The 21,444-nt window shown below is 42.7% G+C and overlaps 1 protein-coding gene across 3 annotated transcripts in view; it reads left to right on the top strand.

Moving 5' to 3' along the window:
* The first annotated feature begins 15,193 nt into the window (after nt 1–15,193).
* The window catches only part of Sh3kbp1 (SH3 domain containing kinase binding protein 1), a 336,423-nt gene continuing 330,172 nt past the window's right edge, over nt 15,194–21,444 (top strand). For 2 of the 3 annotated variants that reach the window (XM_047536039.1, XM_047536036.1), the window contains exon 1: nt 15,194–15,473. In XM_047536039.1, the coding sequence (XP_047391995.1) occupies nt 15,470–15,473 (4 nt within the window). In that variant the 5' untranslated portion in view covers nt 15,194–15,469. The remainder of the gene's footprint in view (nt 15,474–21,444) is intronic. The other variant, XM_047536037.1, reaches the window with a different exon arrangement.

Below are 21,444 nucleotides of genomic sequence, written 5' to 3'. Positions count from 1 at the left end.
GCCCAGGCTGGCCTTGAACTTGCGATCCTCCTGCCTCAGCTTCCAAAGTTGCTGGGATTGTAGGCATGTACTACCACGACCAGCTCAAATGTTCTTATTTGCTTCATTTTAGACACTCATTCGAATCCTCTGAATTAGTTTCCTATTACTGCCATAACAAGGATGGAAATTCAAAATGGGGCTTTCTGTGTGTGAGGGGAGTATGGGTGGTGCTAGGAAAGTGCTCTACCAGTGAGCTAACCCCCAGGCCCAAAGTGGATGTTACTGGGCTAAAATCAAGGTGTTGGAAGGGCTGTATTCCTTTTGGAATCTCTAGAGGAAAATTCATTTTCTGGACTTGTCCAGTTTTGAGAGGCTGCCCACATTCCTTGACTGATGTCCACCTTCCATTTTCAAAGCCAATAATGGCCCATTCGGTCTTTCTCATGCTGTGTCATCTCCCCAACACACTCTCTTTTCTGTCCATTGTGATTACATTGAAGCTAGTTGGATAATCCAGGATAATCTCCCCATCCCAAAGTCAGCTGATTAGCAAATTTATTTCCATCTGCAACCTTAATCCCTATTTTTCATATAAACCAATGAATACATAAATAAGAGAAAGAAGATCTGCAAACTTCTATCATGCCTGGCAGATAATTGTTGTGGGGTAGCAGTCATGCCCTCTTAGATTCCAAAGTCTCATGATCTACTTAACTTTAACCTTTAACCATTTCAGCGTAGATCCTTGTAGATGTACTGATGTCATTAGAGTAATAAATAACTTGAAGAATCCTTTGTTCCTGTTTACTGCAGTTCTTACCTGGAATGTATAACATAAGCACCCAATGACCAAATCAACATCCCGTGCTATTCTTGTAAACTGGTGCAAACTGTAACAAGCTGGTTTGCTATAACATCCTTCTTGTTCTTTTGTTTATTATCTATAAAACCAGACTCCTAGGATACCCTTTGGGAACACTTATTCTTAGTAACTAGAATATGTGTTTTTATTTGGTGGCCATCCTTGTTTTGGCTTGAATAAACTTTTTGCTCATATATTTGGTATGCTTCAATTTGTCTTTCAAGTTCAAAATAATATATTCAAAAGTTCCATGAATTAGACTGTGGTCATCTTTGATGGGGACATTATCCTGCCTACCACTTACTCCATCAAATCTGCCAAAGCTTATTAATAACATGCTCCAAATATTCAGTTAAAGCAGACCTCCGTCCTAGGGCTGTTCATTCTCTTCAAACCTAACTAATTGCCCTCTGGGCCTGCTATACTCTGTCATCTAGGTGTTTTTTTCTCTTATTAATTTATGTGAGCTCTCATTTCCTTGGTCTCATGTCCTCTCCTTTCTTAGCATAGTCCTTTCTTTTGCTGGAGCACATACTTCTGACATTTTATATAAAAGGTACATGGGAGGTTATATATTTGGAGTCCTTTTATGTCTTAAGAGGCCATAATTTCACCTTCGTATTTGATTGAGGGTTTGGTTAAGTATAGCATTCTAGGCTGAAAATCATTTATTTTCAGAATTTCGAAGGTTTTGCTCCATTAACCTCCAACATTAAGAGGTATAGTTGAGAAGGATGATACCATTCTGATTCCAAATTCTTTCCTAAGCAACTTTTTTCTCTCTGGAAACTTCTAGGATTTATCACTGGTGTTCTGAATTTCATGATAATGTGCTTTGGTGTGAGTCTCTTTTCATTCATTGCCCTGGGCTCTTGGTGGGCTCTTGCCATATAGAGACATTTATTTGTCTTTCAGTTTAGGGACATTTTCTTGTGTTACTTATTTGATAAATTCAGTCCTTCCATTTCTTTGTTTATTTTGGGGGGTGTCTGCCTGTAATCTGGACCTAAGATCTTCTGGAACAATCCTCTATATTTCCTATTCCTTTCTGTTCTGTTTTCCATCTTGTTTTCTTTTTTAATTCTAACTCCTGGAAATTTCTTTGTTTTATATGACAATATTTTATTCAATTTTTAAAATTTCAATTATTATATTTCAAAGATCTCTCTTGTCCTTTGTAACAGCTTCATCTCCTCTTTTCCCTCTTCCCTCTACATTATCTGTCTCTATGTGTGTGTTGTCTCTTTATCTATCTCTCATTTTCATTTAAGTCCTGCCTTATTTCAAGTATGCAATTTCTTGTCTTAACACTCTGAGAGTCTTTCAGTGTTTTGCTTGTTGCTGTTGAAGTCTTCTTTTATTCCTGATAGGCTTTTTTTCTTAGTTCCTTTTTCTGTTTTTCTTTTTTTTTTCACATTAGAAGTATTTCTCTTTTATTTTTTTAAAAAATTTATTCATACATGTATATAGGGTAATAATGTTCATCCACCATCCTTCCCATTCCTGCCTCACCACTCCCCTCACTCCCTCTGTAAAATCCAAAGTTCCTTCATTCTTCCCCACCCACCCCCCACTATGGATCAGCATTTGCTTATCAGAGAAAAAATTTGCCCTTTGGTTTTTTGGGATTGGCTTATTTTACTTAGCATGATATTCTCCAGTTCCATCCATTTACCTGCAAATGCCATAATTTCATTCTTCTTTATGGCTGAGTAATATTCCATTGTGTATATGTACCACATTTTCTTTATCCATTTATCTGTAGAAAGGCATCTAGGTTGGTTCCACAATCTAGCTATTGTGAATTGAGCTGCTATAAATATTGATGTGGCCTTGGTCACTGTAGTATGCTGATTTTAAGTCCTTTGGGTATAAACCATGGAGTAGGATAGCTGGGTCAAATGGTGGTTCCATTTCAAGTTTTCTTAGGAATCTCCATACTGCTTTCCAAAGTGGTTGCACCAATCTTCAGTCCCACCAACAATGTATGAGTGTACCTTTTTCCCCACATCCTCACTGACACTTATCATTGCTTGTATTTTTGATAAGTGCCATTCTGACTGGAGTGAGATGAAATCTTACAGTAGTTTTGATTTGCATTTCTCTAATTGCAAGAGATGATGAACATTTTTTCATGTTTGTTGATCGATTGTATTTTTTCTTCTGTAAAGTATCTGTTCAGTTCATTAGCCCATTTAATGATTTGGGTTTTTTTTTTGGTGTTAGTGTTTTGAATTCTTTATATATCTTGGAGATTAGTGCTTTATCTGAGGTGAGTGTGGTAGAGATGTTTTCCCATTCTGTAGGTTCTCTCTTCAAATTGTTGATTGTTTCCTTTGCTGAGAAGAAGCTTTTTGGTTTGAATCCATCCCATTAATTGATTCTTAATTTTACTTCTTGCACTTTAGGAGTCATATTAAGGAAGTCAGGTCCTAAGCTGACATGATGAAGGTTTGGGTTCACTTTTTCTCCTATTAGGTACGGGGTCTCTGTTTTAGTGTCTAAGTCTTTGATCCATTTTGAGTTGAGTTTTGTGCAGGGTGAGAGATAGAAGTTTAATTTCATTTTGTTACATATGGATTTCCAGTTTTCCCAGCACCATTTGTTGAAGAGGCTATCTTTTCTCCAATGTATATTTTTGGCACTTTTATCTAGTACGAGATAACTGTATTTATGTGGATTTGTTTCTGTCTTCTATTTTGTACCATTGGTCTACATGTCTATTTTGGTGCCAATGCCATGCCATTTTTATTACTATTGCTCTGTAGTACAGTTTAAGTTCTGGTAGTGTGATGCCTCCTGTTTCACTCTTCTTGCTAAGGATTGCCTTGGCTATTCTGGGTCCCTTAGAAGTATTTCTTAACTACCTGGTGACCTTTGTTGATATTGAGGCATCCAAAAGCCTTTGCCTTTCCTGCCTGGACAGGGGCTCTGGTAAGGGGTGATAGAGCCATGTGCAAGTCAGGGCCTGGCAGGAAATATATGTCACACATCAACTGGGTCATTGAGGAGGGTTTAATAAGGGACAATTTATGACAATGTGAACAGGGTTTAGGGGAAACAACAAAGAATAGATCAATATCCCATGAGTGGCAATAACAGAAAGCTGTTATTATGTGAGGGCTGAAGGGCAAGAATGGGGAGTAGCATTTGGAACTCCACAAGGATCTCCATATGGAAGGGGAAAGCTGAAAAACCTCATGACCTTTAGTAGAAGGATACAGCCAATCTGTGTCTCAGCAAGGAGAGAAGACAGGAAACAAATATACTGACTTCTTCTCCAACCAACCATCTCTGTAGGCACTTTCCTTCCAATGAACTTGAAGTGAAGCTGTCTGTGCTTCCTGCACGCAGAGCAGACTGGATGAAGACCAAGTATGGGAATGGAAGCTTCCAGCACAGCTATATCTGTGAAAATTTGGTCAAGGAAATAGAAGCCACTCTAGGAGTTTCAGGCACAAAGAGTTGAACACAGAATTTGGGGTTTATATGGGAGTTGGGAGAGTTGAGAAGGCAGTAAGGGTAGAGGTCAGAAACACTGCCAAAAATGTCAGAGGACTTGACTCTGGAGACCTTGGCCTGAAGCTCCAGTGCTGGTATAGAAGTTGCAGGAATCCTCAAGACTCTCCAAGAAGCTCCCACCAATTATCCTGGTTACAGAGGCAATGGATTGTTGTTCCAAAGCCTAATGGGAAACCAATGCCAATCTCATCTGTCCACACGTCTGGCTTCTACTGCCTCTGGAGAACCAGTGTTTTGTTGGAATTTCTCCCACACCCACATCTGGGGATCTTTCCTCTAGGTCACTCTGGTTTTTCTGGAGAAGGTGTCTCTCACCCCATATTTGTAGCAGGGAAGGCAGGCAGGGTAAATGTACGAGCCTTGATCACTAGGGTACTGGGAACTGAATTCTCCTGTGTTTAATGTCTGCAGAGGAAAAGGCTCCTGTCTCCTACCTGGTAGAGTGTTGTTGAGAGATTTGAGGGTCCAGCTACTCAGTGTGCAGATGGTGATACCATGTCCCTCATCTCAGCCTTGAGACTCACCTAGAGTTTGCTTAGTTAAGGGTCTCCTTCCTGAGTCTACTGCAAATCCTAATTTGGTGGCTTCCTGCTAAAATGTTGTTTAAACCCTATCATTGCCTTGAAATGCTTAGTCCTTTGATGTTTCCTTTCCTCTTCTCCTTGTCCCATTGCCTCTGTAACCAGGATAATCCCTTTTTCACTCCTTTGAGAGGGAGAAATGATAAACATAAATAGTGTGGTAGGATTGACCAGAAGTGTGCTCATTAGGATTTTGCTGTAGATTGTTAAATTAGATGCTCACTTTAAAGTCCGTGATCATTTTTTTGTTTTGTTTTTTGTATTGGAGATTGAACCCAGTGGCACTTAACCACTGAGTCACATCCCTAGACCTTTTTTGCATTTTATTTAGAGATAGGGTCTCACTGAGTTGCTTAGGACCTCACTAAGTTGCTGAGACTGGCTTTGAACTCACCATCCTCCTGTCTCAGCCTCCTGAGCTGCTGGGATTATAGGTGTGAACCACCATGCCTGACCCACGATCATTTTTAATATTTGCTCAATTATAGTCATTACTTACTCTAAGATATTCAAATAAGGAAATACATAAAATAGAAAAGGTATAACAACCTTTAAAATCAACCTTTTCCATTATTAAGATTATGCTCATTCAGGAAAATCTAGAATAGTGCCAGACACTATCCTAAACACTTTATAAGTGTTAACCCATTACAGCCTCATAACAACCCTGCGAGGGAGGTACTATTCTCCCTATTTTACAGATGAGGAATGTGAGGCACAGAGATTAAGAAATCTCCCAAGGGTACATGCCAGCTAGTACCAATCCTGAATTGATCACATTCAGGCCGGTCACTGCACCCCCATGCCATGCTGGTTCAGAAAAATAGAAAAACGATGACTTTAGCTATGTGGCTCCAAGATAACCTTTTAACCTTTTGGAATATTTGCTTGCAAAGTTTCTAATGTCGTTTTCTAAGGTACAAGGTAACTCTAAGTGTAGAGGGTGTGTGAATGTGTAGTCTGTAGCTTAACACTTAGTGTTATGCTATAAGCATTCAATATGTATCCAGATTTCATACCAAGCAAAACGCCCACAAGGACCCATTGGAATTTCATGTTAAGACCATCGGACAAGAATTCTAAACCATAACGAAAATTCCGTCATTTCTAATTGCATCAGACACAGTTGACTGTACTTTCTCAGGCCTGCTCTCTTGCTAAGAGATATTGATTAGACATGACTAACAACCTCTTTGAACTTGAGTCCCCTCCCTTGTTACAATGGGGGTAATAACACTTAACTTACCCTGTTGTCATGAGAATTTAAAAGAAGATGAAAGAGAATTGCAGCCTTCACTCCTCCATAAATGGTAGCAATTATCTTAAGATCATCCTCAATGAGAGGATTTTCCAGAGACACATAACATTGTAATTTTATGTCAGTTGAAATCTTTCCACTGCTTTATTTAGGTGCTAGGGGAAAGTCTGCTCCCTATCTGATAAGTTACTTTGTGTTTTTTATGGTTATGAGAGACAGGTATATATAAAACTTCCTAGAAAATTTATTTCTGAATACATATCAAAGTTTCATTTCAAAATTCCCTCCTGGTTGGGACATTTTTGGAAAAGCAAATGGTTAGATGATCATAACCAGGCTGTACATAAGGAATAAGAACGTCTGATCAAATGTTACTAGTCTTCTGACCTTAGGTCAGATGAGAGTCTGGGTGGGCAGGGAGGGCTTAGTCTCATTAAAGAATATCAGAGAATTGCTAAAGTGTTTTTATCAGACATTCTAATTACTTCCCAGAATAAGGTTATGAAATACGTTCTTAAAAAGTTATTCTGAACAGATTTAATATTTCACAATTTTTTGGTACTTGAGATTGAAACCATGGACACTTTACCACTCAACTACATTACCAGATCTTTTTATTTTTTATTTTGAGACAGGGTCTCACCACATTGCTGAGGGCCTCACTAAGTTGTTAAGCCTGGCTTTGAACTTGCAATATTCCTGCCTCAGCTTCCTGAGGGTTACAGACATGTGCCACTGTGCCTGGTTCACAATCAAATTTATGAGAAAAAGAATAGGTGATTTGAGAATCCTCCAAGGAAAAAGTGCCTCCTACCTAAGGTTCTCTATTTCTATCATTAGAACACTAAAGAGGAGTTACCAGCATGAATACTACAGTAATATGTAGGGTAATTGTGTACCTTAGTACCCTTACACATTTTTGAAAATGTCTGGAGGGACATTTCATCAAGAGCTAACAATGATTATCAATGATCTCTGTAATAATTGCTAATAGTGAGATTATGGGAGATTTTCAATTTTTTACTATGTATTTTAATTCTTTTTTTGGGGGGGTAATGGGGATTGAACCCAGGGGCACTCAACCACTCCCCAGCCCTATTTTGTATTTTATTTAGAGACAGAGTCTCACTGAGTTGCTTAGGACCTGGCTAAGTTGCTGAGGCTGGCTTTGAACTTGTGATCCTCCTGCCTCAGCCTCCTGAGCTGCTGGGATTATAGGCGTGCACCACTGCACCTGTCTAAAATTTTTTTTCTTTAAATATGGAGGATGCATTACTTCTATAATGATACTGTTAGAAATATATTTCACAAAACATAAAGTCAGTTTTGGTAGCTTTGGAATGTGTGTCACCACTAGCTCCCTTGAGTTCATTTTCATTGCCATGGACTAACCAGTTCATTTGATGACCCAAGCAGCCTTCTTAGTTGTGAGAAGCTAAGGTATAGCAGTGATTTTCATACTTTAGCTGCATCAGAATCACTCAGAGAACTGGTTAAAACGAAGGTCACTGAGTCCCAGCCCCCGAGTTCCTAATTGGGCAGGCCTAGGATGGGGTCTATAATGTGCATTTCTACCCAGTTTCTACGTAAAGCTGGTCTAGGGACCACACTTGACTAGCCGCAGTGGCACTGAAAGGAAAACTTCAGTGGGAGAATGGAAACCTAAGTCCAGGGCTGGAAAGCAAAACAAGCAGGATAAACTTCACTGACCTCCCACTTTTGCCTCTGGCTGGCTTGTAGTTATTTTTGAGGAGATGAACTTGATTTGACAGACCTTATTTAATAAGAAGTCGTGCTAGATAAGGGTTGTGCCTTATCTCATTAAGTGAGTGCCTGATTCAGAGGCTTTTCAATTAAGTCTGGTGTCCTCTGGGATTTGAGTACCCATCTGGGGTTGGCTGTCTACATTAGGGGCTTCACCACCTGGGGGATGGCTGTGGTTTCTCATCCTCAGCTCTGGCCACTGGTCTTGGTTTTTCTGAACCCTGAGTGATGACAATGAGGGCAATGGGGTAGTGGCTTTTGCAATACTGATTTCCTGTTTAGGAAACAGCATGGGAGATATGACTGGAGGTAAAACAGGGGAAAGTATTCCCACCCAGCCCTGTAATCTACCAGTTACGTATATATTCATTTCTTTTTGGCGGTAAAACATATCTTAACATAAAATTTGCCATTTTATTGGGAGGCTGAGGCAGGAAGATCACAAGTTCAAAGCCAGCCTCAGCATAAGTGAGGCACTAAGCAACTCGGTGAGACCCTGTCTCTAAATAAAATACAAAATAGGGCTGGGGTTGTGGCTCAGTGGTTGAGTGCCCCTGAGTTCAATTCCTGGTACCAATAAAAAAAAATATTTACCATTTTAACCATTTTTAAGTGTAGTTCAGTGACATTAAGTATATTCAAAGTGTGTGCGACCATCATCACTATCCATGTTTTTTTCATCCCATATTGAAATCCTGTAACCATTATTACATACATATGTGTGTGTAAATATGTGTGTGTGCTTTTTAAATATATTTTTATTTGTAGATGGACGCAGTACCTCTTTCTTATTTATTTATTTTTATGTGGTGCTGAGGATCAAACTCAGTGCCTCACATGTGCTAGGCAAGCGCTCTATCGCTGAGTCACAGCCCCAGCCCCATGTGTGTGCTTTTATGAAATATAATTCATATCACACAATTCACTTCCCACTACTATGGATCAAACCCAGGGACTCTCACACACTAGGCAAGCACTCAAGTCCTGAGCTGCACCCCAGCCCTTTTTAAACTTTTTTTGAGATAGGGTCTTGCTAAGTTGCCCAGGCTGGCCTTGAATTTGCAATCTTATTACCTCAGCCTCCTGAGTAGCTGGCATTACAGGTGTGTGCACCATGCCCGGTAATTCACCCATTTTGAAGTGTACAATTCAGCGGTTTTTGGCAGTTGTACATCCATCAAGACAACCAATTTTAGAATACTTTTGTCACTCCAAAAAGAAACCCTATACCCATTCGATGTCTCTCCCCAATTCCCTCCACCTACTAGAGACCACTAATCTACTTTCTGTCTCTATGGATTTTTCTATTCTGGACATTTCACATAAATGGAATCCCATAGTCAGTGGCCTTTTATGACTGGTTTCTGTCACTTAGCATCATATTTTCATCTATGTTATAGCATGAACCAGTACTTTATGCCCTTTTGCATTCACTCTTAATATGTTGCAAATTTGACCCATTTATCTCCTTCACATTCCCACCTCCCAAGAAAAACATCCTCCTCCACTTGGTTGATCTCTCCATCTACCTACACAGCTTCAAGTCAGCTAAAGAAATAATGCATTAGAGTCCCTGTTCCTTAGCAGAGCAAATTATCTGCCTCACCAGATTCTGTCAAATGGACTTCAAAAATGGCTCTAGAATGGAGTCTTTGCTTTTGGTCAGTGTCAATGCCATCACATTTCTTGCATTTAATATCTCTGGCCTGTCACTGGCCACCCACAACTCCCCAGACTCTCTCTCCTTCAGTTCTGCTTCTTCAGAGCACAGCTTGCCAGTGCCCTTCCTCAGAACAGTCTGCTTAGAGATCTCTGCTGCAACCCATTGCCTGCAGGGTCTTGTTTGCACTCAGCTGGCACAGAGACCACTTAGAATCTGACATCCTGTGCACTCCTGCCCCTTCCACACAAGCCCTCTAGAGAACACCATCTGATCCCCAGACTCTGAGCATACTCACTTGGTCTTCCCTCTCTTTGTCCGAAAGTCTGGCAAATGTCTATGCAGCCTGGAGACCCAGCTCCAGTGGAACCCAGCCTGTGATGGGGCCCCTGAGCTGCACTTCTGAAAGTTCAGAGGAAAAAAGAGACCATTTTGTAAGTCACTTTCTACCTTTAAATCATTACCAATAAGATGGAAAGCTCCCCATTGTTAGTTTATTGGCTCCCATTTTAAGATTGGCCTGATTATATGATTTATTCCTGATAAACACCAATTATTCTATTTAATGTTAGCACATACTACAATGCTTATTTCATCTATATGATCTTAAATTAATGTGCAGTGCTTTTGGAACTTTTAAAATTATTATTTGATTTGCATTTTAACAGTGAAAATATTTTTCCTTACACACGATCCCTTGTAATTTGGGGAGGGGACAAAAAGGATGGGCAGAAAAACATAGAAACCATATCCCATGTTAATTTCCTAGGACTATTCTTCCAATTTACTATTTTCTTAGGCAAGGCAGTACTGTGGAAAAGGATGGACGAATGCTCTCAGCTAATTATTCTATATAGTAGGGCTCATTTTGTGTGATTTATTTTTATTGATGCATTATAATTACACATAATAGTGGGATTCATTATATCATATTTTTACATGCCTTTTTGTGCATTTAAGATACAAGTTTATGTGACTTATCAGCTTTAAAGTTGATTACTCAGGCATTCTTTGGATTTTTAAACAAGAAGCCCCCCTTTCCAGTTTCACAGAAGTGTGGAAGAGCACATCTCACCTTCTAGTTGCTTCCTTCACGTTTTCCTTTGCTAAGCAAGTCTTTCCTACAAACCGTGTGAAGAAAATCATGGTTTCATAAATGATTTGCTTCTCTGGTTCAATTCATTTCTGCATCTCTATAGTGCAGGCAAATCCATTCCTCTTGGATTTTTTAGAAGGATTCACTGAAAATGAAAAAGGGGGAGTGAGCTGGGCTTGGTGGCGCATGCCTGTAATCCCAGCAGCTCAGGAGGCTGGGGCGGGAGGATCCTGAGTTCAAAGCCAGCCTCTGCAACTTAACAAGGCCCTAAGCAACTTAGCAAGACCCTGTTGCTAAATAAAATATAAAAAGGGTCTGGGGATGTGGTTCGGTGATTAAGGGCTCCTGGGTTCAATCCCCAGTACAAAAAAACAAACAAGCAACCACAACAACAAAACCTGCCAGCATGAAGCCTTGCCTGCTTTCTGAAAGTGCTGTCTGCCAGGGTTCTCCACTGTAGAGTTATATATTTTTCCCCATTTTAAATAGGAAGACATTTATTTCAGGAAAATACTTGGATGCTATGCAAATATACTGTTTCTCTTTAAACTTTCACCCATGAATTTGAGATTTTTAGTTAGAGTGTGTCCTAGTCAACTATGGCCATGGTGTCGTTATGGCATTTTTCTTTTCATTTTTTTCACATTTATTTATTGGAATTCCTCCGTAAGACTTGTCCCTTTCTCCGCGTTTTCTTTTCTTCTTTAATCTGTTATTTAGTTCTATCTGTCTGGACTCAAAGATATTAATTTTATTCTTTGGGTTATAATCCAATGTTGTTATTTTATTTTGTTGCTTGAATTTCTCCAGCTTTGGCTTTTGGGAACCCTTTCAGGCTAGCTTCTGTGTCCTTTGGGTGTGTCCCTTCACTTTTGTTAAGCACATCTTATGGCACAGGGAGAATTTTACATTTCTCTGTAAAGCTCATCAGAAGGACTGTATAATGACTATCTTCTGTAAAGCACTCAGCATGTAATTTATATTAGTGTAAAGATGATATTAAAGGTTATCAAAGCAAAGTATCATTCATTACATGTAAATTACAGATGTCAAGTCCAAGTACTTGGAGAGAGCAAGTATGACAGGCTCTAAGAGACAGAAAGTCAGGGGCTCAACCACCTTCAATTTTTATTCAAAATGTTGCTACCACTGAGCAACACAGTGGTGCCTTTTAAGTCATGTGATATCACTTTAAGTGTGACAGCTCAGATCCTTTCCATTTTCCAAATGTGTTCTCTATTCTGGTAGAAATGGGAGTTCAGTGGGACAAAGATGGTATTAAATACAATTGGATTTCTCTAGAAATATTCATGAGATGAATTCACATAATTTGAAACATTGCATTAACTATTCTGTTAAAAATAGTTTGTAAGAGTGGCAGGATGAGGAATTACATGTCTATTCATGTTAGCTGGATTGGAATCTTAATATTAACTTCCCTTGCATGGTCAGCAAAAGTTTCTCAAAGGAAAAATGGAAGGACAATAGGAACAATTCAGAAGAACTAAACAATAAATGAAAAAAACTATTCACTTGTAATTTGAGAATCTTGAAAAAATCTGTAGTGTTTTCAATATAATTGATAGAACTTTGTTTAGTTAAGGCATTATAATTAGGGCCTAGCTCAGGATTTTTTTTTGTACTGGGGATTGAACCCAGGGGCACTTTACCACTGTGCCATATCCCCAGCTCTTTTCTATTTTTTATGTTGGGACAGGGTCTCACTAGGTTGCAGAGGGCCTTGCTAAATTGCTGAGGCTAGCCTTGAACTTGCCATCCTCCTCTCTCAGTCTCCCAAATTGCTGGGATTATAGGCATGCACCACCATGCCTGGCTTGCTCAGGGATTTTTTAACAATGTTAAGTCTTGCTTTTGTGATAAAATGACAAATTTGTCCTTGAAGGAAGCATACCCAGATCAAAGAATACTTGGGATCAAGAAGGAAAAGGTAGGGTGTGGGTGTAGCTCAGAGGTAGAGCTCTTGCTTAGTACACGAGACCCTGGGTTTCATTCCCAAGACCATAAAGGGAAAAAGAAACAAACAAAAAATCTGCAAAGGTATGCCTTGAGATACACCAAGTCTCAAAACTTCAAGTGGTCTGTCTTACTTGTGTGAAGCTGGCAAAACAATTCAGTAAAAAGATTATCTTCCCCAGGTAGGGCAGAGGGATGAGTAAGATTAACAGGACATAAAACAAGCTGCTGATTTTTTTTTCCCCTTCAAAGTTCCACTGACAGTCTGCTGGTTTTGGTGAACTGGACTCTCCAATGTCCAGGTAAGTTCAGCTGTGCAGGTCTCACCAATAATATTCAACAACTTTTGACTCATTGCTCTGAGAACACATGCAGCAGCCAGCCAAGAATCTTCAGCACCCCAGATGCCAGGCCACTGCAAGCTTAGCTCAGCTATTTCCATGTTGAAACATGCCCAGTCACTTTCAGGGGCTTGAATCTCTTTGAGAGAGGATTAGAATGACCCAGTGACCCTGGATTTAGCAAAAAGAACCACCTCTGGACTTGGACAGATCCCAGACCAGTTCCAGGAGGAGTTGGGGGTGGGGAAGTCTCAGAAACAGTGGGTTTAGTCAGGCTCTGTGTTTCAGCATTTGTCAACTCTAAGATCTTATCTAAGGCTTCACTGTACCGATTAAACCATGATATGCCAAGACATGCAATGAGTGAGACACCAGAGTTCTTGGTGCAGGTATAATTGAGTATTCATTTAGTCCTGACTTCAACACTTTGGATTCTTTTTTGGGGGGAGGAGGGGCACCAGGGATTGAACTCAGGGGCATTTGACCACTAAGCCACACCCCCAGTTCTATTTTGTATTTTATTTAGAGACAGGGTCTCACTGAGTTGCTTAGCGCCTCACTTTTGCTGAGGCTGGCTTTGAACTTGCAATTCTCCTGCCTCAGCCTCCCGAGCCAATGGAATTACAGGCCTGCGCCACCACACACTGCACAACACTTTGGATTCTTAATCTCCAGGTTCTTTAATCCCTCCCTTAGGAGTCTGACATTTATGTCACCACTACTTCAATCTCAGATCTGTGTGGATGAATCTCCTGTTCAGATTGCTCTGACACACATGAACGGTATTTAGAAAGATGATGTTACTGACATCTTGTTAATAACACTCTGAAGGTTTTTTTTAAGCTAATGAAACAGTAATAAAAACATCTTTCTACAGAAATCTCAGGCTGTGACCAATTTACAAGTTGTTCAATTATCATAGGTGAGGTATGGAGACAGCTCTCCATTGGGTAAGGGGTCAGCTTTTATTTGTCACCTTTGGGTCCACTAACCCTCAGCCTCCTTCATTTTCAAGGGGCCGGTGATCTAAATTCCCTGTTGTCTTACTTTGCCTCTGCCGGAATGTGTCCCATCTATTTCATTATCTCTTCCTACCACCAGATGGTGGAAAGGGAAAAGGAAATAACGGGCTGGTAAATGAATGTGGTGGCAGCTGAGTATCTATGGCTGAAAGGTGTGGTGGGGAATGGACCCAAAAAGGAGCTTGTGGGTTGCCCAGGAATTCCCACGAATTCCCTGTTATCATTTAAGCTTCCACTCCAGGCCAGGCCGTCCAGGTTTGGGGATCAATATGGTTCCATGATACCTGTTGAGGAGGGAGCCGTTCCTTGCCTCAGTGGATTCCTGGGACCACAAAAGCCTGAGAACATTTCTGAGCAACCAAACCCCACCTGGCCCAGGCACACTAATGCGGGGTTAGGAGGATACCTGCGAGGAAGGGTGGTGCAGGACAGGGCGCCCACCTGCCCATTACACCATTGTCCCGTTCTCCTTCCCACCGCCTCCCACGTGCAGAATTCGCACCTGGCCTGCCTGCGTTCCCAGGCTGCGCTGAAGGGAAGCTTTCTCCTTGCCTCCCAACAACCCCTCCGCGCAGCCTTATTCTGGATGATCTCCATCCCCCAGGGCTCACCTGTCATAACTCTCAGCAGGTGTTTGGCCCTTCCCCTGCCCACGATCTCCCCTCCCCCAGCCCGCCTTTCACCTCTCCTCGTCCCCTTTGGGTTCGCCCCCTTCTCCTTTTCCACGTGCCCCTCTACTCCGACGCCCCCTCCCCCACGGCCCCCCATCTCCTCCGGTCTCGAGGAGTCTCGCGGCATTTCCCGGGGCGTTAGCCGAGCCGCCGCGGGTAGGGGGCGGCCGCTCAGAGCCGGGTCCCTCCAGAGCCGGCGGTGAGGAGGGCGCCCGAGCGTCTCGGCCGCAGGGACGCCCCCGTGAGCCAGGCCGGAGGCGGTCCGAGCCCCGCCCCTCTCCAGCCCCGCCCCCGTCCAGTCGGCCTCGCGTCCCCTGCAGGCGGAGCCGCAGGAGCATAGCCGCGGCCGCGGCAACGAGGAGGAGGGGAGAGCGGACTGCACGGCCGCTGCTGCCGGGCGCTGGACTGGGCGGCGCTTTTTTTTTTTTTTTTTTTTTTTTTTCGCAATTTCCACTCGCGGGGAGCAGGAAACCCGGCGCAGCCAGGCGCAGCGGGCCGCGATGCAGCAGCAGCAGCAGGAGTCGCCCCGGGGCAGCAGCGGCAGCAGCAGCAGCAGAGGCAGCAGCGGGCGGCGCTGAGCCGCCGCCGCCGCCACTGAGGAAGAAACCGGCCCAGCCGCCGCCGCGTTCCGACGCCCGCACCCGGATCCAAGCGCCAGGATCCCGGCGCCCCGACCCCAGCGCCCGCCTCCGCCAACTTTCACGCTGCCTCGGCGGCCCGGCTCGGCTCGGCGCCAATGGGTGAGTGGGGGGGCCGCTGGAGCCTGGGCGCCCATCTCAGTCTGGGGGCGGCGCGCCCATCCCGGGACCGCAGAGCCGGTGAGGGCGCCCCAAAGCAGGGCCGGGGCGGTGACAGCACGGTGGGCACCGTCGCCCGCCTTGCGCACCCCCATTCACTCCCACTTGCGCCGGTGTCTCTGTTGAGCCCGCGCAGCGGCGCTGACCCGGACCCACGGGGGCCTGGGCGGAGGATGGCGGGGGCTGGCCCCCAGCGAGGCTGAGGGATGCAGGGGGTGTGGTTGGCTTTTCGGGTGGGCGGGGAGAGTTTTGTCTTGGCCATTTTCTCACCGGAGCGCACCCTCCTCCGCTCTGTAGACGCAGATACCTGGACCTGGTGGCCTCCGGCCCTGCGCGGGGCTCGCGGTGCGGGTCTGGCTCTGCTTTGCGGGAACTTGGAATCTCCGAGTCTCCAGGGGTCTGGATTCTCTTTACTGAGGGGTTGAAGGGGGTAAGAGGAGGCGGGAAACGCCCCAGTACCGGGCCTGGTGCTCTGTCCCGGGAATCTGAGCTCCTGACGCGCCTTCCTTAGTGTCCCCCGCCACCCCCCAGTGCTCCTCGCCCTGACTCCCTCTCTGCCTGTCTTCTCTAGTCTGGCCAGTTTTTCCCTCCGTAATGCTCAAAGGACACTTGCTACAGCCTTTTCTAAGTCTGCAGGGTCGGGCCACAGGAAATGGTGATCCAGTTCTTGATTTACCAGCAAAATCAGTTTCAAGTAGGCAGCTAATGGTAGGCCCCCTGGGTCCCATTTGGTATTAGACCCAGTAGGATGGGAACCTCCTTGCTGCCCAGAGGAGCTGGCACTTTGTAGGACAAAGGACTTTTGATCTCCTGGGCTATTTAAATGTTTGGTCTCCCCAGGTAATATTCTTGCTGACAGCCAGCCTCTGTTTCTCATACCTCTAGCAGATTTTTTTTGGGTGTTTCTAGGCCAAACATAGGAAGCCAGTACATTACAATAAATCATAATAAAAAGAAACCTTTTCTGTGTTCAGGTAATAGGGTTTGGGTACACCAGTCAGACAGTGACAGGCCAGCAGTCGTAGGATGCTCATGAAGACAAGAAGCACTAGGAGAGGTTTAAATCAGTAAGTTGTACATAAAGTTAAAATCCCGTTTGTGGTCACTGGCCAAAATGGTTTTCCTTTTCCAAAGTGGTGGTGATCCGATTGCTTTTCAGCTTAAATGTCAGTTTTTTTTTTCACAGTGCCCTACTTTGTGGAAGGCAAAATTTAACTCACTCTCTTGTTTTGCTTGACCCTGATAATTTAGTTTATTGACAAAAGCATACACTGTAAACCTTGCGGGTCACTTTAGGAATGGATTGCCTTCTCTTGAGTTAATCAGAAATGCTGTTTGCATCACCTTTCATTTTGGGTGGGTCACTGAGGGAGTTACACAGTGCTCTTCTGTGATCCCTGCACCATTCCCAGCCTAAATTAATACCCTTTCTCATATAGCACCTTTTCTTTTTTCCGTAGCAGTATTACATGTTAGAGTTTGTTGAACATTTATCTCCTCTACTGGAAGTTCTGTGGCCACAGGGTTGGTGCTGTGTTGCTCAGTTTTGCACAAAACTGTTTTCTTTGGTGCCTGGCACACAACAGACCCTAAATAAATGTTTTTTGAATGAATGAATGAATGAATGGATGGATGGTATGAACTCTTCCTACTCTGTGGCAGACATAGCATTTAACTCAGGATCTTCTTTTGCTTTGGCCCTGGTAAGATGATTTAGTTCATTGACCAAAGTATATACTTTAAACCTTCCAAATCACTTTAGAATGAATTGCTTTTTCCTGAGGAACTAGAAATGCTGTTTTGATCACCTTTCCTTTTGGGTGGGTCACTGAGTGGATTACACACCAAAGAAGTGAAATCCAACTGCCTGTTCCCATAGCCAACCTGTTCCTTATAGATCTTGGTGAAAAAGTGATCAAGTCTCCTTTAAGAAGAAACAGACCTGTTTATCATTTAGATTTGACTGTTTTCAGATCTTTAGGAGATTATTTAGAATCTCTGAAGAAAATGAAGGAGTACTCTTGCAGTTTATATTTCTTTCAAGCTTTATCTTTTTTACTGTAACCATTATGGGGGGAGGGGGCAACAATTGATTTTCATTTATTTTGTGAGTTAATACTTGGAGATGCTAAGTATAATGTTTATAGTGGAACTTAAGATGTTTGTAGTAGTTTGTGGGTAAAATCCCCTGCTCTTTTTTAAAGCATCCTTAGTGGTATATTTGTGATGAAGTGCAGGTGTTTAAGAGTTGATTTCTGTATGTCTTCCGGTGGAAAGATCCAATAGTGCAAGGGTTATGTGTATACACTCAGAAGCACCCCCCCATCCCTACCCTGAGTCTCTCTCTGGTTTTCAGAAGATTTATCCAATTTATCAATTTGATACATATGAATACTTACCTGGCCTGATAATAATTTTTCTGTTGCTGGATAACACAATAAAACTGTATAATGTAGTCTTTGATCTGAAAAGTATCAAATCCCTAACCCTGAAATGAAACTGGTTAATTGCAAAATGGCCTCTTTCAAAAGCCTATCAGAACTGGGCATGGTGGCGTATGCCTGTAATTCCAGCAGCTCAGGAGGTTGAGGCTGGAGGATTGCAAGTTCAAAGCCAGCCTCAGCAATTTAGTGAGCTAAGCAACTCAGCGAGACCCTGTCTAATAAAATACAAAAAAGGGCTGGGGATGTGGCTCAGTGGTTAAGTGCCCCTGGGTTCAATTCCTGGTAACAAAAAATAATAATAATAAATAAATAAAAATAAAAAGCCTATCAGAATGTGCCCTCTGAACTTGCTGGAGATGCCTACAGTGCCACACACAGGGAAAGCCTCTTCTAATTAATTACAATTGCCCAAATATTATCCAAATCTGGGAGTAGTGAAGGCTACTGACAGCAAATGACTTCTGTTTAAAGAATTCTAGAATAATAACAAAGTTTGGACTTAAAATTTATTTTTGTTGTTGTAGATGGACAGAATGCCTTTAATTTATTTGTTTATTTTATGTGGTGCTGAGGATCAAACCCAGTGCCTCACACATGCTATGCAAGCACTCTGTCTGGTTTGGACAGTTTTGAGCAATGTATTGTATTGGTGATAGACTGCTTTATCCTAAACTAAAGCTAAAGTGAATCTAATACGTTTGCCTCTACAAACAAGACTTGTGTTAGAAATAGAAGAAAAGTTCCCCGACTTTTTTTTTTAAAGTAATATGCTTTAAAAATTTTTTTTAGTTGTAGATGGACATAATACCTTTATTTTATTTTTTCATTTTTATGTGGTACTGAGAATCGAACCCAGTGCCTCACACATGCTAGGCAAGTGCTCTACAAGTGAGCCACAACCCCAGCCCCAAGTCCCTGCCTTTATTGTGCATGACCTTCACTCTCTTATATCCATCATGGCACAAGCAAACCTTGCTGTCATCCTGGTTGCACAGACCTTGTTTCTTACCACTTCAGTTCTTTTTGCATTGCTTTCTCTCACCAATGCTTTCATTTATAATTGTCTTAAAGTATGTTGCATACAGTGGTCAGTATTTATCTACTTATCCATGCATCCATTATTAACATCCTGCTTTGTTCCAGGCAGGATGTTAATAGTGCTAGGAAGAAGTGCACAACACATACTTGCCAGTGTGGTCCTTCTCAGTCTAGTGGAGACTTGAATGCAATGTCACAGAATTATATAACCAAAAGCTATGGTAGAGCTCTTGAAAGAAGAGTGGAGAATAGTAATATGATGTAGCCTGTAGAGTGATCTTTGAGGAGATCATGTTTGAGCAGAAATCTGAAGGCTGAATATAAGTTGTCACTATTCTCCAGTCACACACCCCTAGGAACACAAGCTGAGTTTTTTTCTAGCTGCAGGGAGAATGTATGCCAGAGGAACTGGCAGGGGTGGGGGCAGTTCAGCAAGAGTGTGCAAGTGCCAGGCACAATGGCACATGCCTGTAATCCCAGTGGCTTGAAAGGCTGAGGCAGGAGGATTGTGAGTTCAAAGCCAGCTTCAGCAAAAGCGAGGTGCTAAGCAACTTAGTGAGATCCTGTCTCTAAATAAAATACAAAATAGGGCTGGGGATGTGGTTCAGTGGTCGAGTGCCCCTGAATTCAATCCCCAGTACCTCCCCAAAAAAGAGTGTGCAAGAAAGATTGACTTGGACCCTGTGTGGTATCGCATGCCTGTAATCCTGTGGTGCAGGAGGCTGAGGCAGGAGGATCGTGAGTTCAAAGCCAGCCTCAGCAATTTAGCAAGTCCCTAAGAAACTCAGCAAGACCCTTTCTCTAAATAAGATACAAAAAGGGGCTGAGGATATGGTTCAGTGGTTAAGTGTTCCTGGGTTCAATCCCAGGTTAAAAAAAAAAAAGATTGTGACTTAGAGGATTTGTACCTGTGTCAGGTGGCATTGGCTTTGGGGAGTGGTTAAGGGATCAGGGCATTGCTGTGGATTGCCAGGGGTCCTTTTGTGATTGGGTGTCTTAACAAATGTTCTCTAGAATCAGGGAAAATTGGAGCCCGGCTAAAGCTGGGGTTGGTAGAGAAGCAGCAGGCACTGGTATTAGCCAGGATTAGGGATGTCTGGTCACATTTGTGGTTTGGACAAGGGTCATGTTTTGTCTGTGTTCAGACATGATTATGGAGTGACTTTGTTTTTGTCTTATCCCATCCTCGTCACAGAGTGACCTTGCCTGATAGTGGTGTTCTGAGGAATGGTTTCTGTTAAACAGTGTGCCCAAGTCAGCTGTGAGCACCTTGCCAGTGAATAGGAGGTGTTGACTGAGGAGGGTGTTATTATTTTTTTTAAGTATTTTTTTAGTTGTCAATGGACCTTTATTTTATTTATTTATATGTACTGCTAAGAATCGAACCCAGTGAGTCATGCATGTTAGGCAAGTGCTGTACCACTGAGCTATAGCCCCAGCCCAAGGAGAGTAGCTTTCTAGGTGTATTTTATGGCTACCTCCTTAATATCAGCCAGCTCTAGAGACTGGACTTTTGTTCAGCATTAAGCAAAATAGACAACTGAAATGCTATACCAGGGGGAGAGATACAGAGTAACACAGGGCAGATACTAGAGGACCAAGAAGTCAGGCTCTTCACAGGAAAGATGCAGCACAGGTAAATACTGTAATCCTTCTGTTAGAGAAGTAGAGCCCCTAATACAGTGATTTTTAGAATGTGCTTCCCAGGGAGCCCTTTACGGATACAGATTCTCTGGCCCCATCCCAGCAGACCTATTGAATCAGGAACTCTGTGGGTCGGATCCAGAAGTCTTCATTTTAATGGGACCTCCAGGTTGCTCTGATTTGTGCTAGTGTTAAAACCTTCTCACCTTACACATGGGTGCTCTTGGCTCACTGGAGTACACTCTGTTCATAAACCAGATGCTGTTATAAGTGACACATAACCTTAGAAAAGATGAATATCGTCCTATTTCAAAACAAACCTCTCATGGTATTATTAAGGCAGTACAGTGTTGATTCTTTCATGAATCCTGTCCAAGCCAGACTTCCAACATCTGGCACTGGTGATACAGGTCAGCCCATTTCAATGACTTTTATCAGAGTATTCCACAGGCCCTTTCTATCATTTTTTCCCCTCCATCCTTTTTACAGGGGACTTAATAATACATTGTTCACATTATTAGGATGTCAGATATTCATAACTTTCTATACCTGGAACCTGTATTCATTTCTGATTGCTGTTGCAACAAACTTCCTTTGGTTGTCTTGAGACATCCCAAAGTTTTCATCTGTCACTGGCCTGCATCCTTCTGGAGGCTCTAGAGGAGAATCCCTCTACTTGTACTCTTTGGCTCCTGATCTCTTCCTCTAACTTCAAAGTCAGAAATGACTGGTCAGGTCTTTCCATGTCATGTCACTCTGATATTGGCTCTTCTGCCTCTGTTTTCCAT

Source organism: Sciurus carolinensis, chromosome X (assembly GCF_902686445.1).
Source record: "Sciurus carolinensis chromosome X, mSciCar1.2, whole genome shotgun sequence".
Lineage (NCBI taxonomy): Eukaryota > Metazoa > Chordata > Mammalia > Rodentia > Sciuridae > Sciurus > Sciurus carolinensis.
This window is presented reverse-complemented; position numbering and strand designations above follow the sequence as displayed.